The sequence below is a fragment of the Erpetoichthys calabaricus genome, chromosome 5, assembly GCF_900747795.2.
Source record: "Erpetoichthys calabaricus chromosome 5, fErpCal1.3, whole genome shotgun sequence".
Classification (NCBI taxonomy): domain Eukaryota; kingdom Metazoa; phylum Chordata; class Cladistia; order Polypteriformes; family Polypteridae; genus Erpetoichthys; species Erpetoichthys calabaricus.
The window spans coordinates 36838619-36866069 of NC_041398.2; the positions used below are offsets into that span (position 1 = coordinate 36838619).

General features: G+C 37.3%; 1 protein-coding gene across 2 annotated transcripts in view; it reads left to right on the forward strand.

The window, feature by feature from the left end:
* The window catches only part of atrn (attractin), a 300415-nt gene that overhangs the window by 174094 nt on the left and 98870 nt on the right, over window positions 1–27451 (forward strand). For both annotated transcript variants that reach the window (XM_028801455.2, XM_028801456.2), the window contains exon 24: window positions 8256–8413. In XM_028801455.2, the coding sequence (XP_028657288.2) occupies window positions 8256–8413 (158 nt within the window). The remainder of the gene's footprint in view (window positions 1–8255; window positions 8414–27451) is intronic.

Sequence of the window (27451 nt, forward strand, 5' to 3'; positions counted from 1 at the left end):
AGGTGTAAAGATATTGACAATAAGCTACGCAAACCCACCAAGATATGCAATCGTTTAAATCAAGGCGCAAGTCGAAAAACACCATCCCGTAATATTAGTTAATGATTAACACATTTCTATATGTATTGTAAGCATACAATACAACTGATAATATGTTGCACTTATTTATCTGGTGTACCGACATTTTTGCGCGTTTAACGGCTGAAATCTAACATGGTTTGTGCCCTTCAGCATGGAAACAGTTTGCATTTACCTTTTTAATAAAAGGCGAGCTTTTAAGCCTGAGAAATCACCCCGTAAATGCACACGTTTAATTGCACATGTGTTAATATGTATGCTTACACAGTATTAAAAGACACTCAACAATTAACGTCATTTACCTTCGTTCCCGCGTTTGACTCGTGCTGTAAATCTCTTCCTTGTTTTCAGTTCACGTGATTACGTAGGAGGCGTGACTCCGCCTACTCCATTAGAGTATATGGACAAAAAACAGGTTCCAGTTATGACCATTACGTGTAGAATTTCGAAATGAAACCTGCCTAACTTTTGTAAGTAAGCTGTAAGGAATGAGCCTGCCAAATTTCAGCCTTCTACCTACACGGGAAGTTGGAGAATTAGTGATGAGTCAGTCAGTGAGTCAGTCAGTCAGTGAGGGCTTTGCCTTTTATTAGTATAGATGCATGTCTTTGGACTGTTGGAGGAAAACCAGAGTACACAGAATAAATCCAAGAGAAACTTCAAATTCTGCAGAGATAGCAGGTATCTGTTGAATTCAAGCCCAGGATGCTGGATCTATGAAGCAACAGTGCTATCAACAATGCTGAACACTTTTTTCTGATAAATATGGTTGAAAATGCTCATAACAGGATGTTAATTTATAAAATATTATTTGTAGATTGTAGGCCAAATAATATTGGGTCTCCATATCATTTATTTTCAAAATGAGTACACTCTTAAATTGCCTCTGTTATTTTCTGATGTAATGTTTCAGGGTGCAGAAAAGTTTTTAGTTGTAATGTGCTGACTCATTTTTTTATGTAATTCTTGGAGGTCAGTTTTTGTATCATTCATGGGCATTTGAGTCTCTCTCTCTCATGATTCTGTTCATCACATAAGTTATCTGTGAAAATGCAATATTTTTGACATTGATTTCAGGAAGCAAAAAGACTTCATGTTTAAAATAACTGTGACCTTTTAGTCTCAAGCCTTACATATTTGTAAAAGTAGACAAAAATAGAGTTTAATCTCATTAAATATTTATAGTTTATTGCCTTGTTTGTTTCTCTACCCATTACTTATTAAAACCAAGTTAAAGTTTTAAAATAAATTGCTAAGACATAGATAATTTAATTCTTGCCAATTTTTGGCCAAAGTTCCCACAAGTGTAATTATGAATTAATACAGTTTAATTCTGGTTCTCATTAGTTGTATCCGGCTGTTTCATCAGCAAGGGATTTCAATCAATAATATTTAATTAACACTTTCCGATAATGTTCTTAAAAGAACTTGAACTGTTTTAATAGAAAGCTTTAGTCTTTCAGGTTGTATCCCTTAATAACTAATTAAGGCACAAGTGTGAGACTATAGTTGGTTTTACTTGATGGCAGTGAAAAACACTTCAAGCATTTTCTTTATTATAAATATCATAAATAATATAGGTGAAAAAGTGTTGCTGTACAATACTAGAGATGTTATTTCTGTATTTATACATGCAGTGCCTTTTACAGAAATTTAAAGTATGAAAATATACTCAACAAATGTAGAAAATAGCCAGCCTAAGGACTCCTGTAGAAATAAAATATTTTAAATTAAATATTTATTTAAAAAATACATGGAACACATTTTAAGCACTTTTATCAAGAAGTCGTTGTGTCTTTTGCTTTTCAGCACAGAGGTTATTCTGCTGTTACAGTAATTTTTGTAATATTTTTGTTGCTATTTTTATTGAAAACAAATTCAGGAAATGAACAATAACAAATAATTCTGAACCAAAAAGATGAGAGGAAATCCCCAACTCCGCCATGAGAGGAAAACAAGAAAGGGAAAAAATGTTTCAGAACAGCAGAGAGAAAAGGCAGCAGCCCAACTGCCAGGCTATAAACAAAACCTAGGAACAAGATCAGAGGATCGGGTTAGGAGAGCCCGATATTTGTGAATATCAGCAGTCCAGGTGTACACCAGCCATATAGCCAACTACTTCCTGATGATGTGACTGGATGATCAGTTTATCTTTAATACATTGCACAAAGTTCAGGAACTGCCAGATTAGTGAAAGAGATCTTGCTGAAGTTAGAAGAGACATAGAATCAGACCAGTGCCAGCATGGCAGTAGTGGAACCCAAGGAGTAAAGCTTCCAGAATTCATTTAAAATAGAAGAGAGAAAGAGAAAGAACAATGATAGAGAATAATAAGAGATTTTGTAAAAAATATTAGTAGAGGATTGAAGAATGAGAGTAAGAGATTAGGCGTGTCCTCTGCTGTGCTGGAAATGTAAAGAAATAGTCAGAAATGGAAGGAAGGTGATAGAAGCTGCCATCACCATATAATTAGAAGTATTCCTCCAAATTATTGTGCCCCTTGTAATAGTAATTTTGATTGTTCTTAAGTCAGGGTAAAATTACTCCAACAAGTCTATCCTGGTAATAGCACCTCTTATGATGTGTTTGATAGCAGAAATTTCTGTGAGTTCTCATTTGGCATATCCTAACATATTATAAGCCATAGCTCTACAAGCATGTGCAAACTGCCACTGGGCAATTGCCAAGTAAGGTAGATTTATCCATGCGTATGAAGGCTGTCATTTGTAGTCACATAATCCTGATAAATCGAAAGGATACGCGAGTTAGAAGGCTGGGAATTGGGAACAGCTAGAGTAAGGAGCTATACTACACTCTCCCTCAATGAAAATGTATTGAACTGGCAGACAATTGCAGAAGGCATCCGTTACCCTGGTTTTAGCAGTTTTTTTTAATGTTCTTTGCTTTTCCACATTTGTTAAAGTAGAGTAGAGTTTGTGTCTGCTACTATAGTATACAATACAATACAATTTATTTTTGTATTGCCTAAAATTACGCAAGGAGTGCTGTGATGGGCTTATACAGGCCCTGTCTTTTGACCGCCCCCTAGCATTGACTGTCAAAGAAGACAAGAAAAAAAACTCCCAAAAAAACCTTTGTAGGTGGGGAAAAAAAAGAAGAAATCTCAGGAAAAGCAATTCGAAGAGAGACCCTTTTCCAGGTAGGCTGGACATGCAGTGGGTGTCAAAAAAAAAAAAAAAAAAAAAAAGGGGGGGGGGGGGGGTAAATACAATGCACTACACAGAACACAAGTGATCCTCAATACAATATGATAGTACAATAGTAATATTGCAAGAGTAGATGATATCACATAATACAATGCTGATTTGTTCAGAGTCCTGGAGACCTCGGCCATCATGCTGCCTCCCCTCTACTGGCCATTTCATAGCTGAGTCAGTGGTGGGCCAGCCAATATAATGTAAGGACCCTTCTTCCCAATGATTCCAGTGCTCCTCCATCAGACATGACTTTTCCTTAGGCAGGCAGACAACTTGGCAATAGGGCAGTGACACCAAGTGCCACATTTGAGTACCGAGAAGAGAAACAGAATAGGTGAGGGTTAGTAACAAATTAGAACTATCATTATTACTTATGTTTTAGTGCTAATGATTAACAGCAGAGATGTATTGTGCACAGTTAATCAGCGGCTCTAGTCTGGGTATGCTAAATTGAAGTATTGAGTCTTCAGCCAGGATTTAAAAGCTGAGACTGAAGGGGCATCTCTTACAGTAGCGGGCAGACCATTCCACCGTTTAGTAAAAGCTCGACTTATTTTATTAATCCTTGGAATCATAAGCAGACCGGCATCTTGAGATCTTAACGTGTGCTCTGGTTTGTGAGTAATGGTAAGTCACATAAGTAAGCCGGACCTTGGCCATTTAAGGCTTTATACGTTAATGTAGGATTTTGAAATCTGCCCTAAACTTTACTTGGAGCCAGTGTAAGGATTTACCCTAAATTAACTAAGCATTTTTGGCAGGTGAAGCTTGTCTGTATTGTCGGCTGGAAAACCTGAACTGTACATGCTACAGGATATACAACATATAAAGGTGCCCTCAATGGGCAGAGAACAGATGGAACTTAAGTGTAGCATTGAGTTCATCTTTTTACCCTTTCTGCAGTTCAGTGCTTTCCACGTTCAGTTGAATGACTAGGAGACCTTGGCTTTAAGCTTTCACCAACTGCTCGGTGATTGATCTGTTGATGACTTGTCACTGTTGGTTACTTTTCCTCGTTGGATGTCGACTTTACTCCATTTGCACTTACCTGAGGATTTGAGTAGTTTTCGTTTTTTTCCTCCCGGTGTTTGTAAAAGGCTGCGTGCGTGTGTAAGACGATGCCACTCTGTTATTCTGCTCGCTACTCCTCTGTGCTACCGCTTATTCACTATAATTTTGAGGTGTAGCACATCCGCAGCTCTGAATGAATGACAGTTGGCTGTGTCAGTCTTCATAGGCACACTCGCGCAGGAGGGACTTGGTGAAATAATTGAGGTGAGATGCACCTGTGTGTGAGGATGCGGTCTTTCTCAATTGCTTCATTGGCTTCCTGGGTTGCGTGATTGAGACGCTGCACTCACAGAGTTGTGTAAGTACAGGTCGGCACAGAAATAAAGTGAGAGAGAGATGGAGGCAGAGCAAGAGTGCAGCATTGGGTGGAGAGAACAAGCCAACTGCTAATGTGGTATATGGCAGTGCGGTCAGATGTCCCGCAATAGAGCGAAGGATTGGCACTCCCTACTGATTGTGCAGTGGAGTGGGAATTGTTCAAGGTGGCAACCTCTTCAGGGATCTGAGGGGCGACTGCATGAGTGAGAAGGATGATGAGAGGACAACTGACCCCAAGCGGTCTTGTAGACGCTGACTGTGGCAGCCAAGATGAGAGTCGGGATAGAGAGGACTGCGTCTGTTGAAGTCTCAGTCAGCTGAGTGGGCAATGTGTTAGGTGGGGAGAAAGGGAAGGAATTGTGCTCAGCTTATTTGACCTAATTACTGTTGTTTGTTTATATTCTCGTTTTAGCCTTTTTTTTTTTTTTAATCATTTGAATTTTTAACCTCTTAATTGGAATTATATATTGGAAGCACTGCCCTATAATTGACACAAACAGTTTTGATTTTTTTTTTGTTTTGTTTTTTTGTTTAATAAAAGCATTTGGACACTTTGCACTGTCCCCATGCCTGGAGTGTTCTTGTCCCCATCTGCCACGCTCATCCGGTTACATTATCGATGGTATTGGGTTCAAGAAGCTCCCAGATATGGAAGAGGGAGTGTAGAGCTGGACTGGAAGCGTCACAAATCTTAACTAGGTTTCTGTGCCTTGGGAGTTTGACATTATCATCGTAAGCATATTTCTACAAAAGAGCCTTCTCAGTTTCCTTCTTTACTAAAGATTTCATGTTACTTTACTGCACAAGAACTAGGAGGAGGTTTGACCAGTTTTCAAAGGGTCTGATAGAAGAGCCTTGTAATTTGTCCCAGTTTCATTGGTGATTTGTAGAGTCTACCTTCAAAAGTAGTACATTTTGCTTTTCATGGCATATCTAGATAACTCTAGGATACAGAAATAAAAACTATAACCATTTATGTAAATCTTTTGTTAAAATACTTGGAGCTTTTGTTCAGGAAGAACTTTTATGAGTCCTTGGATTTCTTCAGCCATTGATCACTCATTTAAAAATAATCTGTTTGTCTAAATTGGGGCCAAAAGGTCTTTCTGTTTGCTGAGATACCTGCTCCCTTTGTCAACTTTAGTGCTTCTTGAACGGTTTTGATAATTTTCAATAATAACCCTTAGTCCTAGTCTAATTCGCTTTCGTCATTGTCTGAAAATTGTTTTTAACTGTGTTTTTGAAATTTCTTGTTTTGAATGTTTTTGTTTCACAGTTTCATAACAATGTTTAATCTTAAAGGATTTTGGGTCAAACCAGATGGATAATTTTGTGCACTTGTAGCACCACATAGAATAAATTCACCTTGCTTTAGTTCTCAGTTCTTTTTCAGTCTGATTTAGATATGGTTCCTAACATTCTTTTTTCTAGTACAGGTTTATATGTACCTATCAACATGCAAGTAATATAGAGAAGAAATGTTGAACTGCTATTTACTGTGTCATTCCTGAAAACAAAATGGCATTTTATAAATATTTAATAATAACATATAAATATTTTATATTATGTTTTTAACAGTCAGGCACTCCAGTATACACACACATATGCTCATTCACTCACTGGACACCAGCATTAAGAAGCAAAAGCAAATTTTCAGATTGTAGAACCAAATTAGTTAACAGAAAAATGTGTGACTGAAATTACCCACCATTTAAAGAATTATGGTAATCATTAAACATCTGATAGCACTAAGACTGAAATAAAAAAATCTTTGTAATTATTTTAAGGTCAACACACTGGGCATGTGGCCTTGATTTAAAATGAAACACTGTGAGAAATTAGTTAACTTTTCCATTCTGTGAGTTGTGTCTGAATTTAGTTTTTTTTTCTGTATGTCACATTTAAAATTTAATTCTTACTCAACTTGTAATCAATAAAGACATGTTTCACATTAATGATGGGTTACAGTAATAAGTAAAATCTTCAACAGTCCTTCAGTAATAATTATTTTCAGGTAATGGTGGAGAGTAGAACTTTTGCTCATTTGTAACAGTTAAAAGTTCAGTTTATCAGAGATATAAGAAGTCCAAAAAACAGGCAGCTTTCAAAAGGTCTGGTAGGATTGATGCATATGTTGGCCTAGTTCCTTTGCTGAGCTAAAGATTTTTCTACTTCTTTTCATAATCTACAAGCTATCTGCCTGTGCAAATGCTAGCAAGTTTTATGAGGATTAAAAAAAAATACATCCGAGAAGGCTGCAAAATGTAGGGAAACTAAAGTAGGGGGATCTTCTTCTCCTGGGGCGATTCATGGAAAATGTACTGCATGCAGCATTGACCTGTCAGAGCAGAGGAAATGTTTCTTATGAACAGCTAAATGTTTTCATCAACAGTGGGGAAAAAAAAACCAAATTTAGCAAACAAGAGGATACCATTCAGTCCTTCAAGCTTGTGTGGTTATCTAGTAGTCAAGTTTCTCCCAATATCTCTTTTGAGGCACATTTTAAATGTTGCTAGAATTTCATCTTTAACTACGTTTTTTTTTTTTTTTTTTTAAGGTTCTCTTAACAACCTTGTGTAAAGTCGTCTTCCTGACTTCGGCCCTAAAATAATATTTAATTGAAACATTCCTGCTAGATCAAGTTTATTGATGCATTTGAGAAATTTGAAGACCTGAATTAGGTTCTTAAGTAGGAGAAAATGGAGGTTGAAGAAAATGGGTTGGAGTCTCATAACAGGAGCACCATGAGACAGAGCACTGGATTTGAAGTGTAGCTGATCGTGAAAATAGGGTTTTGGCTGCTGTGGCCTCTTAAAGACTCACTTGTTATGCTTTTTTGATTTCTTTTTATTTTCTTGTGTACCACCTGGCATGACAGATGTTTGTGTACTACACAGGTTGAGGACCACTGATGTTGTGTATTACTGCATTGATATACAACTGTTTTTATGTTACAGTTTAAGCACATTTTCAGTTTTTATGAAAAAGTACACAATTTGAAGAGAGTTTTTAAAGTTGGAATTTAAAAAACTTTTTCTTTAGTAACGTCACCCTCATCAGGGCCATGGACCTCAGTTTGAAAACCATTGACTTAGATAGCAAGTAGTGTTAAACAATGCATGTGGTAAATGCAACTAAGGAAAAGTAATGCTTTGTACATTTGAAGTTAATTGCATGCGTTAACACTTTAACTGTGGCAGCCCTAAATTAAATCAATAATTGCATGAATGAAATAAATAAAAGATATTCATAGCACGCATTTTTATATATATACACACATACGTATACATACATACATACATACATACATACACAGAATTTATTCTTATGATAAATAGTGAGCTGCTATCTTAGCATCCATGCACTGTAAGTTTAAATATATTCTGTAAATTAAGTTCTTCTCTCTAATGTGGGACTTGGGAATTACATGGTCTGTATTTAAACAGTATCTCAATTTAGTTATTGATCACATGCAATTTTGTTCTTCTTCCCTAACAGTATGTTTGTACACTTTATGTACTGTTTTTATTTCTTATTTAAAGTCACGTTTTTTCCTCTCTCTTGTTACAGCTGGCACACAGGCTGGAGAGGAGGTTCCTATTGTATCAAAGAATAACATCAAAGAATATAAGGACAGCTTTTCTAATGAAAAGTTTGATTTCCGAAACAGTCCTAACATTACATTCTATGTGTATGTCAGCAACTTCACCTGGCCCATTAAGATACAAGTGAGTACATTCATTTGATTTTATTTTAATTCTGAAAAGATGTCATTGTTGGTCATGTTAGATGTTTTGAAAGACATAGTGCAAATGTGCAACAAATACCTACATTTCACACTACTGGAATGGTGTGATTGAAACAAGTGAGTTCTTAGGTCTAAAGTACAATTTGTTTGCCTGCATTTTTATCAACCTGTTCTGTATCTGCTTTTTCTGCTGCAAATGCTTTTAATTCATAACTAGCAAATTTTGAGAGAATCCTGATATTTTACCACTAATATTTGAAATGCAGAGCCATTTCGATTTTCATATAAAATCTGTAGTACTAAAGAAGACAGGCTTGTCCACTTCTTAGTGTTTTACCTTTTCTCTATGCTAAAGGCAGTTACTTTTTTGCCATGATATTAATATGCTTTGTTAGACTGTAAAATTCAAACAAGCTGATATGACCATGCATAGTAAATAGCTTTAGAAATAATGCCTGTTAATTATATAGACAATTCAAACTCCTTCACTGTATCATACAAGTGCAGTACTCCTATCCATTATGAAAGTTTAACCGACTAGACCCTTTGCCTTATTTTGAAAGTGTATATCACCAGGGTACTGTGTTCAAATGAAAGTTTTACTGTCAGAGAAACAGATCTGAAGGATAAGTGGTGAAAATTGGGCAAGCCGTATTGTCAGTGTACTTATACAGTATAAACCTTCAAATTTTTTTTACTTATGCAGACTCTTCCAAATTATATGATCCTATGTTTAATTACATTGAATTGCCTTATGTTCATAAAATAAAAAAAGACAATATTTGAGATAAATTAGACAGTTTGTATTTGTGGCACTGTGTGTTGATTCAGTCAGTCAGTCGGTCAGTCAGTCATTCTCCAACCCGCTATATCCAAACACAGGGTCACAGGGGACTGCTGGAGCCAATCCCAGCCAACACAGGGTACAAGGCAGGAACAAATCCCCGGGCAGGGTGCCAGCCCACCGCAGGGCACACACTCAACCACCCACCAAGCACACTCTAGGGACAATTTAGGATCACCAATGCACCTAACCTGCATGTCTTTGGACTATGGGAGGAAACCGGAGCACCTGGAGGAAATCCACTCAGGCACAGGGAGAACATGCAAACTCCACGCAGGGAGGACCCGGGAAGCGAACCCAGGTCTCCTTACTGTGAGGCCCTATGTTGATTCATTATCTACAAATTAGTGGATTTTGAGAAGTACTCTTGGGTTTCTTGATACATAAGAAGTACTTGATTTTTTTGGCATTGACATCAGGGAGGAGAATTGCTCTATATGAAAGAATCACTTAAAAGCAAAACATTCCCCTTGATTTAGAAGGGATGTATTTAACAGTAGAACATTTTAAAGTTTAAAGGGATTAATAGAGAAACTCCTAAGTGTTTTAACAGAGGGCTACTCTTCGTATATGGTTCCCAAAGGGAATTAAGGTTTCAGATTCTAGAAGACTGATTCTTGTTGTCTATTTATAATATCTGTAGTTATTTTTTTAATAATTGTTATTGACCCTGCTAATACAGTATATGTAAACTGACTTTGTGAGTAGAGTGATGACAAAACTTATACTGCAGGCAGAACATTATGGTTGCCAGGTTGACTGAATTGATTAGGGTTGTTCTTGACACACTTGTTGACAGTTATAAAGATTTGTTTTATCATTAATTTTAAATCTTCCACATGTATTTCAATTACAGCTGGAAGATAATAATTAATTTTAATAAAATACTGTACCTCAAATGATTCTGTTAAATTTAGAGATTTTTTTTAAAGATTTTGCAATTTAAAAACTGTTATCACAAATTATCTGCCAGTACTTTTCAGATAATCAAATTTTAAAGTAATGTTTATATTTTTTGTTAAATGTACAAATAGTTTAGGATTAAAAAAAATAAGCCATGATACAGATTAAACTTTATGGATGCAAAAAGCAAAATACATCAGTCACTTTTTAAATTTATATTTCTGGTAAGAAACAGTTTCTCTGGTGCTTTTTTCTAGCTAGTTTGAAGTATATTGAACGTCTCATACTGTTCTAAGAGGTGGAGACCATGTTACTATTCACTTATACCGTCTGTGCATTCAGGAGGGAAGGTGGTAGTGATACAGGGAGCTGAAACATTTGTCTTTAAAGGGTTTTCAGATGTGAGGAAGAATTGTGCACTCTTGATGGATTTCATCATATCAACATTCTTCCATGCGGTAGCCACTCCCTAACCTTCCTGTCTGTAGAATAATAATAATAATAATAATTTTATTTATCGGGCACTTTACATTAGCAGTAAATCTCAAAGTGCTACATATGAAGTTTAAACAAAGGCAAAGCAAGATAAAAAGCAGAGATAAAACAACAATAATTGTTAATAAGCTTTCCTAAATAGTAAAGTCTTTAGCTGTTTTTTAAAACAGTCCACAATCTGCTGTGTTCTTAGGCTCTGTGGTAGGGCATACCAGAGCCACGGAGCAGCGGCTGAAAATGCTCGGTCACCCATTTTATGAAGTTTGGTCACAGGGGGGCGAAGGCGGTAGGTATTTGCAAAATGGAGGTTTCTTGCAGTGGATTGTAGTACAGTGATCCCTCGCTATATCGCGCTTCGTCTTTCGCGGCTTCACTCCATCGTGGATTTTAAATGTAAGCATATGTGAATATATATCGCGGATTTTTCACTGCTTCGCGGATGTCTGCGGTCTACAGTACGTGTGCTTCCTCAGTTGATTTGCCCATTTGAATTCAAACAAGGGACGCTATTGGCGGATGGCTGAGAAGCTACCCAATCAGAGCACGCAGTTAAGTTCCTGTGTGCTGCTGATTGGCTCAGCAACGGAGTGCTGTATTAACCAGGAAGTTTAATCTCACTCATTCAGCATTAACGCATGTTACTGCACTGCTTCAGGATTGCAGAAAAGGTAAAAGTTTTGGATATGTTGAAGGAAGGAAACAGCTACACCGCTGCAGGACACAATTACAGCATCAATGAGTCCGCGATTCTTTTTATTTAAAAAGGAGGAAAAGCATATAAGATCTACGGCCGCAGTGTCCTTTAATCAGGGCGCAAAATGAGTTGCAAGTGGACGTGATAAGGCAGTAGTCTGGATGGAATCTGCTTTAGGGATTTGGATTGAAGAGTGATGGAAGAAGAACAATGGCGGTGCTAAACAGTCGCCTGAAGAAGCTCCTTTAGAAGAGCTGTAACGCTATCCTTTGTTGTGCAGTAAAATTAAACTCATCGTTATCGGACAAGTCGTTGTGTCATTGTTGGTGATTAACCATAATTAATTATTTACGTACAGTACTTATTACATGTACATAGTTTAGTGTCGCTGAGATGGATAGGGAGCCAATGAAGTGACCGAAGGATTGGTGAAATGTGTTCATATTTCTGCACCCTCATCAGGATCCTTGCAGCACTATTTAGAATTTGTTGTAGCTTTTGAAGGCTCTTGTTGGGTATCCCGATGAGGAGTGCATTACGATAGTTCAGTCTGGATGAGACAAAGGCATGAACCAGCTTTTCAGCATCACAGAAGGAGAGGTAAGGACGGAGTTTGGCTATGTTTCGGAGATGAAGGAATGCAATTTTACAAAGGTGATGTACATGTGTATCAAATAACAGATGGGAGTCTAACTTGACACCCAGATTTGTAACAGAAGGGGAGAGGGTAATGGCACGGTCAGAAAAGGAAATACAATTTACAGAGGAACGAAGTTGATGGGGGGTGCCAATTAAAAGAGCTTCAGTTTTGGTGCTGTTCAGTTTGAGGACGTTCTTGGACATCCAGGCCTCAGTCTCATCCAAGCAACAGGAAAGAGTTGATAGAGGTGTAAGAGAAGTCAAATCCAGTCTCACATAGAGCTGCGTATCATCGGCATAGCAATGGAATGAAACTCCAAACTTGCGGATGATGTGACCCAGGGGTAGCATAAGATATTAAAGAGGGTCGGCCCAAGGACTGATCCTTGTGGAACCCCACTGGTGACAGTGTGGGTATGAGATTTAGCATCCCCCAAGGCCACATACTCAGCCCTATCTGTAAGATGGGACTCAAATCACTCCAAAGCAATGCCAAAAAGTCCAATTATATAGTGAAGATGATGAAGGAGAATACAGTGGTACCTTGAGATACGAGTGCCCCAACATACGAGTTTTTTGAGATATGAGCCGTCACTAGGTCGATTTTTTGCCTTGAGTTACGAGCCAAAATTCGAAATATGAGCCATCAAAGAGCTTGTCGCCGCACATTCCGAGGAACTGACAATGGAGGAGTTGACGGAACTACAGACGTGGCAACATACGGAGGTTCTACAGATCGGTATCGCGGAGGAGGAAGTGTTTGCAATGTGGGAAAAAGTTTCAAACTTTAAAGAAAAGAAACACCCCGAAAAAGTTGCAACTGATCGTGCAGCGGTGCTGTTTAATGACACTTGCCTAACACTTGGCTTTATTGAAAAGGAACCCTGAAAAAGCTGCAACTGATCGTACAGCGGCGCTATTTAATGACACTTGCCTAACACTTGACTTTATTGAAAAGAAACCCTGAAAAAATGACAACTTATCGTGCAGCGGAACTATTTAATGACACCTGCCTAGTGAAAAAAACTAGTGAAGAAGAAACTTAAGTTAAGCAAAAGTGAAAGAAAAAAACATTACAATACGCTAATCGGCTTCGCCAATATCTGTTTATTTCTTGAGATTCTCTTTTATGTATTAGGTTTTATTTTGTTTGTATACAATATTTGTTCATTATAAATTCATTTTTCTTATGTTGAAAACATTTAACAAAAGATTGGGGTGGTTTTTTGGGGGCTGGCTCGAATTAATTTCATTTCAATTAATTTCAATGGGGAAAATTGATTTGAGATACAAGCATTTTGACTTACGAGCTCGGTCACAGAACGAATTAAACTTGTATCTCAAGGTACCATTGTATTATAATCTACCATTTCAAATGCAGCTGTGAGGTGCAGGAGGATAAGGAGTGATGGAGAGCCCTGGTCAGCAGCCATCAGGAGGTCATTGGTGACTCTGACCAGGGCTGTCTCTGTACTGTGAGAAGTTTGGAAACCAGATTGAAATTTTTCAAACTGATTGAATTTTTTTTAGAAACATATGTGTAGTGGCCCTCAGGTTCTCCTGAACTCTCATAATCATGAGAGTTCTGTTGATCTCTGTTTTACCACATATACTGGGTGCTACTGGTATTCTAGAACAGTGGTTCTTGATTTTTTTTTTTCTTTCTCGTGACCCAGTCTACTCCTCTTTAATGTCTTTGAGGCTTAGCCCATAAGATAAGGGGAAATTCGCCACCAACGGAAACGTATCCCCCTTGGAGAACTGCTGCAGACAGTCACAGGGGAGCAACGTAGATTACTTAAACTGTATGCAGCAAACTGTGACCCTTTCCCGTTAAACACAACGGTGAGTCACAACCAAAAATGTAGCAACACATAACCCAAAAGTTTAATAAAATATGTTCTACAAGTTTGAGTTCTCTGTGTTCTCTGTCCAGATCCCTTTTTTCTTTTTTTCAAGATATGCCAGACTGCGTAGTAGCTATTGTCTAACATAGGCCAGTTGTATTTCTGTAATAACCAATTAGCATTTAAACATGATTAAGAATGAGCAAACAGAGATTGCCATTAGGACACTAGAGTAGTGGCTACTGAAAACAGGGCTTTGTAGTCGTACATGAATAATACATTTTATATCTACTATATCAAGCTGTAGTAGCTTTTTACAACATTGAAAATATTGTCAAGACATTACTAAATAAATTTAATGGTAATTTGACAAAGTATCCTTTTCTATAAAAAGCCTGAAAATTTGTGGCTGATTGCAAACTTTTTGATCATTAGTGTATTCAGCTGTTGAATATACCTAATACCTGTGTTCCACATATGAAAAATAATTGCCCCATTAGGCGACCAAAGGTAATTGATAGTCTGACTTGTCCGATTGAACATTGCCAGACCTGATTGTAGCAAGCCCTTTTGAATCTAAATCTCGCCATATATTGGCCCTTACCATGAAAGCGTAGTGGTCTCTACAAAATTTATTGAATGACACTATGCCTCGATCAAAGCAAATTCCAGAAGAACTGAGGAAAAAGTTATTGAAGCTTAAAATTTAATGAAGGGTTACAAAGCCATTTCTAACGATCTGGGACTCTGCCACACCACAGTGAGAGGCATTGCCTTCAAATGGAAAGCATTCTAGGCATGACAGCCATCCACGCAAAATTACCCCAAAGGCACAGTGGTGAACTGCATGCCTTTATAGCTTTGGCTAAGGTAAGTGTTCATGACTCCATGATAAAAAGTAAAAATGGGATTCATGGGAGAGCTGCAAGGTGAAAATCTCTGCTCTTCTAGAGTAAGTGTTCATCTCACATTTGTAAAGAGACACCATGGTGAACCCCATGCCCTTTGGAATAATGTTCTATGTACAGAAGAGCAAGAAGTAGAACTTTTTTTATGATGCAGGTCCCATAATGTCTGGTGTAAAACTAATGCAGCAAACAACAGTAAAAACATCATCTCTATAATAAAGCACTGGGATGGGAATGTTTGTGGTATGAGAATGTTTTGCTGCCTCATAGCTTGGAATGTCTAATCTTCTGTGCATGACCAGAAGAGTAATTGGGTTATGCAACAGGACAGTGACCCAAAACACTAAGCAAGTCTACAATTGAATGGCTCCAAGCTCATGCAACAGGACAGTGACCCAAAACACTAAGCAAGTCTACAATTGAATGGCTCCAAGGAAAATAAAGTTTTGGAATGGCTGAGTCCAAGTCTTGATCTTGGCAGAATCTGAAATGAGCAATTCACACTTGCAAATCTACCAGTGTTTCCGAACAAAAGCAGTTCTACAAAGATAAGTGAGAATAACATTCTTCAACAGTGATGGGAAAGACTGTTGTCAAATTATAGGAAGCATTTAACACTAGAATTACCAGAGCCTACGAAAAAACTCGTAAATCCGTCCCACCTTAAATCGCGTCTTAAATCCGTTTGCACCTCTCCGCCAGAATCCTTTGTCATCTAAATGTGCTGATAAAGCTACTAGCAGCCAGCTATTCCATCCCCCCACCGACTTAGAATGAACTTCTCTCCTAGCTCAAGCCTTGCCTTGATTTGATTACCTGGGATTGAAGTGGAGTTTTACAGTGGAAATAATTCTAGCGTTATTTGGAATACACGCATTTCATGTGTGTTCCATTTCTATAGTTGGCTGTGCAAACACATTTTTAAAACAGAAACGTTTTTCATATTCTAATAGTAAATGACAAAATGTAGGCATAAACTATATACCGTATGAAGCCTGAAGTCCATATATCAAAGAAACACTTTCACAAAAGGTACAAATAAAAGAACACGTGCGCCTTAATGCAAAAAAAAAAAAAAAAAAAAAAAAGCCACGTTAGCATGCCACATTGACTTTCTTACTACAACCGCCGTGGTGGCGTAATGGTATCAGCCCCTGACTGGGAATCAGAGGGTGGCGAGTTCGATTCCGCACGGCTCCACTTCGAAAAATTAACTGCTCTTATTCTTACAATTTTAGAATAACAATATAAATTTGATTTCAGTCTGTAACAGGCGGTGTAACTTATGATACTGGTAAAGGTTAGTTTTTTTTTTTTTTTTTTTTAATTCACTTTTCATTCTCGCAGTCACATTCAGAATCAATCCATACAACCCCATCTGACACAGCTGGTTTCACATAAATAAAAGTGCACTTTTATTCAAGACTATAACCGAAGAATAAAGAAAGCAAGTTACAGTTGGTGGTTGATACAACAGCTTGCGTGGTGCAATGTTAAGAACTGCTGATTTCCGATCCGTGCTATATAAAATCATCACATTCAAATATTAACAGTTCCCACACACCCAAGGTCCGCCATTCCTACATTTACAACATGTGTACTTGTTGCAGTGTACACACCTCTCTGTGCTATGGTTCCTATTACAGTGAATGAGCACCTGACACTGTACTTTCTTCCCTGGGGGAAGCTGAGGTCTTAGAACGGAAGTTTGTTGACGCTGTATCAACTTTTCTTTTTCCATCGCCTTTTCCTGTAAGAAGCGACGACGAAGTTCCTCTGCAAGGTGAGCCATGAACACTCTTCTTTTCTCAGCGGACCCCGTGCATGCCTTATACAGTACGTGTGCGTTCATCGCTGCTAGGTCAAGGATGTTGTACAACACAGCAACCGGCCACCTGCGTGTTCCTGTGCGCACTGAACAAGCACGCGCCGTCTGGTCCATGATGTCAACGCCACGCTGGGGAAAAAAGAAAGACAAATATATGTGACATTTTGAAGAATCATTTTATCACCAGAAGAGCACCAGAATACTTCGTCACACTAATATTTTTTTCATTAGCATACCTTCATGTGGTTGTAGTCTGTGACCGTGTTTGTTTTTTTTTTTTTTTATCTTGCCCAATCTCCACATCATGGTGCATTGTGCTGAGAATGCAGACAGACTTCATCTTTTTGGGCACATACACTGTCAGCATGGCACTGGGAGATCTAAACACCAGCGTGGAGAATTGTTCGTGTACTGAACTGACTTTAGCTGCAGGTGGAAGTTCCCGTCGCACTTTATTCATGGTGCCAAGCAGAGCTGTATTGCGGTGCAGCAGTCTATTAGCCAGCGAAAGTGACGTGAAGAAGTTGTCTGTTGTTACGGTTCTGCCTTTTTGGATTGCGGCAGATTTGGAGACAAAGTACATGTGCAATGCCACTCCTTATTTAGGAAAAGATCCCAGTCGTCCCACGGGAGAAAGACTTTCCGAGTCTGTGGTCATAAAGCTTATGGAGCCATTTCTGGACAAAGGCAGAACCGTAACAACAGACAACTTCTTCACGTCACTTTCGCTGGCTAATAGACTGCTGCACCGCAATACAGCTCTGCTTGGCACCATGAATAAAGTGCGACGGGAACTTCCACCTGCAGCTAAAGTCAGTTCAGTACACGAACAATTCTCCACGCTGGTGTTTAGATCTCCCAGTGCCATGCTGACAGTGTATGTGCCCAAAAAGATGAAGTCTGTCTGCATTCTCAGCACAATGCACCATGATGTGGAGATTGGGCAAGATAAAAAAAAAAAAAAACAAACACGGTCACAGACTACAACCACATGAAGGTATGCTAATGAAAAAAATATTAGTGTGACGAAGTATTCTGGTGCTCTTCTGGTGATAAAATGATTTCTTCAAAATGTCACATATATTTGTCTTTCTTTTTTCCCCAGCGTGGCGTTGACATCATGGACCAGACGGCGCGTGCTTGTTCAGTGCGCACAGGAACACGCAGGTGGACGGTTGCTGTGTTGTACAACATCCTTGACCTAGCAGCGATGAACGCACACGTACTGTATAAGGCATGCACGGGGTCCGCTGAGAAAAGAAGAGTGTTCATGGCTCACCTTGCAGAGGAACTTCGTCGTCGCTTCTTACAGGAAAAGGCGATGGAAAAAGGAAAGATGATACAGCGTCAACAAACTTCCGTTCTAAGACCTCAGCTTCCCCCAGGGAAGAAAGTACAGTGTCAGGTGCTCATTCACTGTAATAGGAACCATAGCACAGAGAGGTGTGTACACTGCAACAAGTACACATGTTGTAAATGTAGGAATGGCGGACCTTGGGTGTGTGGGAACTGTTAATATTTGAATGTGATGATTTTATATAGCACGGATCGGAAATCAGCAGTTCTTAACATTGCACCACGCAAGCTGTTGTATCAACCACCAACTGTAACTTGCTTTCTTTATTCTTCGGTTATAGTCTTGAATAAAAGTGCACTTTATTTATGTGAAACCAGCTGTGTCAGATGGGGTTGTATGGATTGATTCTGAATGTGACTGCGAGAATGAAAAGTGAATTAAAAAAAAAAAAAAAAAAAAAGCTAACCTTTACCAGTATCATAAGTTACACCGCCTGTTACAGACTGAAATCAAATTTATATTGTTATTCTAAAATTGTAAGAATAAGAGCAGTTAATTTTTCGAAGTGGAGCCGTGCGGAATCGAACTCGCCACCCTCTGATTCCCAGTCAGGGGCTGATACCATTACGCCACCACGGCGGTTGTAGTAAGAGTGTCAATGTGGCATGCTAACGCGGCTTTTTTTTTTTTTTTTTTTTTGCATGAAGGCGCACGTGTTCTTTTATTTGTACCTTTTGTGAAAGTGTTTCTTTGATATATGGACTTCAGGCTTCATACGTTATATAGTTTATGCCTACATTTTGTCATTTACTATTAGAATATGAAAAACGTTTCTGTTTTAAAAATGTGTTTGCACAGCCAACTATAGAAATGGAACACACATGAAATGAGTGTATTCCAAATAACGCTAGAATTATTTCCACTGTAAAACTCCACTTCAATCCCAGGTAATCAAATCAAGGCAAGGCTTGAGCTAGGAGAGAAGTTCATTCTAAGTCGGTGGGGGGATGGAATAGCTGGCTGCTAGTAGCTTTATCAGCACATTTAGATGACAAAGGATTCTGGCGGAGAGGTGCAAACGGATTTAAGACGCGATTTAAGGTGGGACGGATTTACGAGTTTTTTCGTAGGCTCTGGTAATTCTAGTGTTAATTGTGACTATAGGTGCTGCAACCAAGTATTAAAATTATGGGCTCAATTACTTTTTCATTTTGATGATGAGGATATTGGATAACTTTATTCCTTGAATAAAGAAATTTAATGATTTAACACTAGAATTCCCAAAGCCTACGAAAAAACTCTTAATCCTGGCCCACCTTAAATTGCTTCGTACTTCTCAGTCGGCGTCTTTTGTGTTGTGAATGTGCCGCCCACCACTGCAGTTCAATTCGCAAAGAAAAAGAGTGTTCATGGCTCACCTTGCAGAGTAACTTCATCGTCGCTTCTTACAAGAAAAGGCAAGGGAATAAGAAAAGTACTGTTCTAGTGTTAAAAACTGTATTAGGTGTTAACTCAGTTCCCTTTCTCAATTATTGCATTTTGTCTAAAGATATGAGACCGTCATCGTGTGAAATATGTAAGAATGGGGTAAATACTTTCCACAGTACAGGCTGTAATTAAGTGTAAAGCTGATATTAGAGTTACAATCATTGAATTATCAAGAAAATTATAATAAAGATCTAGAATTTTCATCCCAGGTAATGCCTCAGTAAACCTTAAACTATTTAATCAGCTGTTTTAGAAGTCAGTTCTGATGTGAAAAAAATCAAGACATTTCAAACTTTAATGCGCATAAATTGACAGTACTAGGGTTGTAAGATGCCCCATACTCTTTTGCGTTGTTGATTTAAAAAATTGTAAAATAGTTAAAAATAAATAAATCCTTTGCAGAGCAAGGGAGGTGAGGTTACATGAAAAGTCAGTAAAATACAATTGATAAGCTGGAAGCTTTGAATATTGTTAACAGCTATAGAAGCATCTGCTTGAGTTATATTTGTATACCTGATAAATATATCAGTGTGTATCTGACATTTTGTTTTGACTTGGTAGAGTAATATATTACTCTGCTTTCCCCTTTTGTATTATTAATATGTAGCCTTTGTCAGAATGCCTCAAATGTCACAGACTTAACCACTGTTTATAAAGTATTGTACCTTATAACTTCTCCCAACCTTCCCTTCTACATTTATAACCTCTTAGGCATAGTAAAAGACAAGCAAGAGTTAAGTTACACTTTAAGTAATGTATTATTGATAATATTCATAAATAATAACAATATGCAAAGTACATTTGAATATCGGCAACAAAACAACCTGATAAATGCTGATGTGTAGTTTCAGGCGGCACACAGACTTGTTACTTAAAATGTCTCTAGTTAAGTCCTCCTTTGGTCAGCTTTCTTCAGAACAGGCCGCATGCCTGTCTCAATATGGCTGCTGACCTGTGCTCTTCATTGTGTTGTCCTTTTCAGTTCAAGATGTGTGAGATGCAATTTCATCCGATGTTTGTAAGAGAGAGAGCTAGGGAGGGGTAAAGCAAGCAAATTTATAGATTTTCTGTCCACATCCTACAACAAATAGGGCTTCATGGTACTTAAAGGCTTCTGATACTAGCCAATTAACAGTATTCCTTCACACCTGCCCCCAAAACCATTTGTTAAGGTGAAGCTTGCCAGCTAGATAGTTGGCCTCCATGCGGGGGTTGACTGAGAGAGTCCTGCAAAGAATCACTTTCCAAACTTGTTTGAGGCTCTTCCTCTAACCCTGTCATAAAATTACAAAGAGACTTAGTCCTTAAAAGGGTAGGGTTACTTAACCATACAAATAAAGACATACGAAATATTTATCAGCTTATATACAAAATTTCACACCACAACACATGTAAAACTTGTGGAATTCTGGAAATAAGCACTAGAAAAGAGTGACAAAGTTAATAATATGAAAATCAAATTGTTTGATATGTTTTAAAAGATTTTTCGGCTGAGATAATACAGTGACCAGTGGATTGCTTAATTTTTTGCATTTTTTAGGAAGATAATGCATTTGTTGGTTACTGCATTTGTAATTGGGACTTACTATTTTATGTCTAATGATGGGTCCATGTCTAATATTAAATTAATAATGACCTAATAAACAAAATACCAAACCGAGTAATCCAGGTCAGGGTCACAAGCACATGGGATATGGTCGAGCAGTTTTAAGTGGTAGGCATGCATTATTTCTGAATGGGTGCAATTCCATCACAGGACCCACTCATGAACACACCAGCACGCATGTTGAGACAGTTTAGAATAGTCAGTCAATTTAACAATTGCAGGTGGAAGCAAAACTGGAATACCTGGGGAAAAATAATGTACCAAACATGAAATTTGAACTAAAGACACTTGATCAAGCTAATCACTTCCAAACTGTGCCTCTCCAAAAAGCAACAGTGGCAAATAAAAAAAAAAAAAAGGCTGCAAAGCTGTTTTACAAAATACACCGGCTGCTTTATTAGGTACACTTGTTCAACTGCTAGTTAACACAAATATATAAAAAGCCAACCATATGACAGCAATTCAGTGCATTTAGGCCTCTAGACATTGTCAACATGACCTGCTGACGTTCAAACCAAGCATCTGAATGGGGGAGGAAAGGTGATTTATGTGACTTTGAATGTGGCATGGTTGTTGGTGCCAGATGGTCTGATCTGAGTATTTTGGAAACTGTTAATCTGCTGGGATTTTAACGTACAGCCATCTCTAGGGTTTATAGAGAATGTTCCAAAAATAAAGGAAAGCATCCAGTAAGCATCAGTTCTCTGGGCGAAAATACCTTGTTGATCCCAGATGTCAGAGGAGAATGGCCAGACTGTTAGAACAGAGGTATGCAGAAAAGCATCTCAGAACGCACAAGTTGAACCTTGAAGCAGATTGGCTACAGCAACAGGAGACTACACCAAGCGCCACTCCTGTCAGCTAAGGCAATTGAGGCTACAGTTCATACAGGCTCACCAAAATTGGACAATAGAAAATTGGGAAGATGTTGCCTGGTCTGATGAGTCTTGATTTCTGTTGCAACCTTTGGATGGTAAATTCTAAATTTGGCATCAACAATATGAAAGCAGATATCCATTCTGCCTTGTATTAAAAGGTTCACGCTGCTGGTGATAGGTGATATTTTCTTGGCACACTTTGGCCCTCTTAGTACCACTTGAGCATCACTTAAATAGCCTACTAGTTTTGTTGCTGACCATGTCCATCCATTATGACAACTGTGTACCCATCTTCTGACGGTTACTTCCAGAAGGATAAAGTGGTGTGTCACAAAAGTCAAATCATTTAAAACTGGTTTCTTAAACATGACAGTGGGTTCACAGTATTCAAATAGCCTCCACAGTCACCAGATCTCAATCCAATAGAACACCTTTGGGATGTGGTGGAACGGAAGATTTGTGTCTTGGATATTCAACCGTCAAATCTTTTCCAACTACATGGAACTATCATGTCAGTGTAGACCAGAATCCCTGAGGAATGTTCGTGGCACATTGCTAAATCTATATCATGAGGAATTATGGCAGGTCTGAAGGCAGAAAGGCGTCCAACCCGGTACTAGCAAGGTGTACTTAATAAAGTGGCTGGTGAGTGTATATAGTTTCTGTCAAAACATTCTGTCAACAGAGAACACTTCTCAGTTTATTAAGAAGTTGATTTTGTTACTAATTCCACCCAGAATGTTTTATTCTTACAATTTAATTTGTTACGTTAGGTATTTAACTTGTGGCAGTTTGCGTTGAGCTATATCCCAATTTTTTTTTCATTCATCTTTAACACTAGAATTCCTGAAGCCTACTAAAAAAACTCGTAATCCCGGCCCACCTTAAATCCCTTCACACCTCTACCGTCAGTGTCTTTTGTTTTGTAAATGCATCGATCAGTGCAAACAGCAAGCAGCCTGCTGTCCCATCTCCTGCCTTGACGGAGCTCAGCTTTGACAGCTGTTGTCAGCATTACTTTTTTATAACAGATTACCATTATACTTTGATATTCATGCCATATTGCCTTTAGTTAAAGTAAAAAAAAAAAAATAACCTTTTCAAAAAAATATGATTGAGGGTCATCAGCTTTTACACAGTATTGTGCCTAAGTGTGTCTTCTCTGTGGTTGCCTAGAGAAAGTAAGTGTAGCTTAAAACCATTTAAGAACATTTTTGCACTCCGCTTTTGTGACTTGAATGACGTGACTTTAATCTGCTAATCTCTGTATTCTAATGTTACGTGTTTTTTGTCTGACACGCTTCTCATTGATAACAGAACAAGTACCTTTCTCTTTTTCATAGTGGTAAGAGCAACTGTATTTTGGGGGATGTGGAAATCTGACTCTGACTTATCTTTAGACATGGACAGACTTTTTTGGTAAATATTTTTCAGAGTTAAGGGAAAAGGATGGCTTCTTTCACTTTATGACACATGTTTTTGTGAGCTTATGCAGAGTAGCTGGCTCACTCGGGTGCTAAAAAACTAGTCCCCTCCCTCTTTTCCCCATCCTGTTTACACTCACAGACTTGCATGGATGTGTGCCATATGTTAGACAGCGCACCCTTTTTCAGGCCTGCTGTCCTGGAAGCACTGAGAAGGATGAGGATCCCTTCAAGCCGTGTCCCAGAATTGCCGTAAGAGCTGATCTTTATCTGCCTGTATCTGCATCTACCTGTTATTTGTACTCAGATGTTGTTGGCTTGTCAGGACTAAACACTAATTGGATGGCTGCTTTTTCTGTTGCTGCTGCCCTCTGGTGTGTTTGGCTTTTTTTTCCCCCTTTCCACCGCAAGCTTCACTGCTTTGTGGTCTTTTACAAAATATGAATCACACAGGATTCCAGTTTGTGGTGAAGATTTTGCCTACGTTCATAGAAAATTGCATTTCTGCAGAATGAAAGCTATTTGGCTATGTAGGGTCTTCAGCTGAAGGGAACTGAACATAATCTGAGACATCTGTAAGGTATTGACCCTAGCTTGTGGAAGGAACTTAAAATTATATGGTGAGAGGAGTGTGTCTTTTTGAGTGTTTAATGGATTTGAATGGTCAAAATCTCTAACTGTAGGGCATATTTCAGTTATAGCAGGGCCCACCTTTTGGACAGTGTTCAAACTGGAAGCTGGGTTATTGTTAAAAAAAAAAAAATATCCTTTTTATTAACTCTTTCTTCCTGTTTGTTCATCATTTAAAACATTTTGTTACAAATATTTGTTACAAGTGCTTTTATTGTGTGGATTTTAAGGGGAAACAACTTGTTGAAACTGGTGCTGTACATGATTATGAAGTTTACCCATTTTTAAATTTGGATTTAGTTTCTAGCCCAATCACTAATGTTCCCCTATAGTAAATGTATGTGACATTGAGCCCTATTATGTACAAAATGTCCACCATCCAGGGTTGGTTCCTGCCTTGCACCTTATGGTGCTGGTATAGGGTATAACCCTTTGTTCCTGCACCAGTTTAAGAAGGTTTAATATGGAATGCATGTGCGCACTTCATTGTTTCAACTATCAATTATTTCTTTTTCTTTTTAAACTACCATGTTTACCTATCAAAGAATAATTGAAGTATTAAATACATTACAAAAAAATATTCCAGTTTATAAAGCTTAGTACTTTGTACCCTACCGTGCTTGCTTGGGTATTTATTTTATTTTTTTAATGAAGCCAAAGAGGCTTTAAGCTTTAGACTTGATACTTAAAAATAAGGTGAAGACAGATTCAGACAACCTTTCTACTACTCGCTTGTTTATATAAGTGGCTTCAAGCAACTCTGAATAAAGGTTTTTTGTGGAGCATTTTAGAGTTCTTTGCTATACCCGAGTTGTCTTTGTGCTTCTGTTTATATAAAAAAAAAAAAAAAAGGTGCAAAATTGTTATTTTTATAAAGATTGTTAAAATCATTACGAAGAAATAGTGGCTGAAGGCTTTAGTAATGATATCGCATCTCTGTGGTTTTTTTTGAAAGAGTAGAGTCACTGTGGAGATTTTTTTTCAGTGCTTATAATAATAATAATAACAGAAGAATTTTCGCTGCATTTTACAGTAGTTTTTTTGTCTTATCCCAATGATATGGTTAATTTCAAAGCTAAGATTTTATTTTAGTACATTATGAGATTTGTGTGTATATATACAGTATGTGTGTGTCTGTGTGTGTATATATATATGTATATATGTTTGTGTATATGTGTGTGTGTGTGTATATGTATTTGTATACGTGTGTGTAATATATATATAATATATATATATATATATATATATATATATATATATATATATTATAGATATATAATATAAAAAATATATTTATAGATATATATATAGATAGATATATAGAGACTCCTTACTGGAATTGGATCAGTGTCTTTAATTTGAAGCCACACAAACATGCTTATAACGAAATGTCCCTAATAGCCTCAAAACTAGATTATAGTGTTGCCTTTGTAGAGAATACTTTTTGTTTTTTAATGTGTTGCCTAAGCCATTAGGTAGGACTGAATTATTCAATGATGAGTAAAGGACTTAATATTGTACCACAAAATATTCACTACACTGTCAAATTAAAACAGTGATAATCTCGTCATGCAACTTGGCTCACCTGCGAGTGCAAACCAGAAGCCCTACATTCTGTCCTGTGTGCTTTTGTCTCACTCTATGTCCAGTTATTAAAGTGAAAAATTTGAATTAGCCAATTAGAATATAAATACTGCCAAAATAGTCCAACATAACATTTTAATTTCCAGCTTTAAGCCCTGAATTTCTAGATGTTGTGTGGAATAGAAAATGTAGATGTCTGTATGCGCACACAGATTTACATGTGTTTAATACATGAAGAATATTTACTCAGAAAACACAGTAAATAATCATTCTCGGGCTATCATTTTATAAACCTTTCAATATAATGAATTATGTTTTTATAATTTCTACTTTGCATTTATAACTGCAATGTTAGAAAATCCCATATGATGCATTTTGTCTCTTATTTCCTGAACTCTGCATTAAGAAGCTTGCAATTTGTTATCAGAGTGGATATCTCAGGAAATGCATTTTTTCACATACTTTTAAATGCTTTTTGTAAACTAATGAAACTATTTACTTCAGGTCAGGTTACACTGCACTTTATAATTAACCATATTTTAATATTCTTCAATAAACAAATACAGGCCGACACAAAAGAAATGATGTTTCATGATAAAAGAAAGAAGCAAGCAGACTAGATAATTGGCATCAATAGGACATTGATATTTAATGTTGAAGGCCTTGTTTGTCAGAGGATGGCCCCCAAGGTATACCATATTGCACATTAAAATTAACTAAGTCTTGTCACTTCATTATATAAAAAATGGTTAGTCATTTTCCAACACAGTAATTTCTCCTGTCAAAGCAACACTTCTTATTGAAAATTGATACAGTGAATATAAGTCTACAGTGAATATACGTCTTCATGTAGGGCATTCTTGGCAACCTTAGTTTGTGGTTTTATTGGTAAACTTACATATTTTAATAGGAAAAAGCTTTATGAAATAATCTGAGAAAAGAGGGTTTATACATCCCAGTGGTAAAACCTTGTTTCTACCCATTTCCTTCTCATATTTTACATTTTTTACTGCTTGCACGTCAGTATCTCATAAAATAACACTTTGATTAAATATTGTAGAATAAAAATGATTTAAAGACAAATGCCATCTTTGGCTTCAGGTATAGTTTGTTGCATTTAATGATCATAAAAATCAAATAAATATAGTCATAAAAACTTCTTGTTATATCTTGCTTTCGTAATGCAATCAGTGTTTTTTTTAAATTAAATTAAGGGCTTTAAGGCTAAAAGCAGATGCACACAACTGTACGAGAAAATGGATATATTCTGTTATTTAAGATAGATTATCTGTCCTTTACAATTAGAAAACCTCTGTATCTGTTAACAATTGAGCAGCCCTTCACATGATGATAAATAAATGACTTCTACCATGTGCTTTATATATTTCAAATATTTCTCATGCACAATATTACTGGATGTCTACCATTTATTATTGATTATTTACTATGATTAATGTAAATTGCAATATGAGTCAACTGTTGGTTTAAAAGGCGCTGTCAAAATTTCAGTTCAAATCTTAGTGCTATTGGAGACGAAGATAGCAGTTTTAAGTAAGTTACAGCTCTTTTGGAGTAATTGAACTAGGTTGAAAATGACATTTCAAGAGTGTACTATCCACTCCTGATTTTTGACATTTGAAGGATTAATTTGGCTTATGAATAAATGCTCATATGTGTTTCACAAAACAGGTCATGGTGTTCCAGGTCTTTTTTTTTCCCTTTTAGTAATTATAGGACTGGTTAAAGTGCATTGCATCATGACCCCAGGTAGCTTCCTAGCTCAATCCCTAGTTTTATTTCTGGCTGTCTAAATTAAAATATTCTGAGATGTCATAGATTTTTAAGTACACACTGAGAACACTGATGAGCAGTAATTTCTATTGGCAAAGCCTTCCTTTTAAAAAGTGGGAAGCTTTAAAAGTGCCGGAATCTTACAACATGAATAACTCTTTG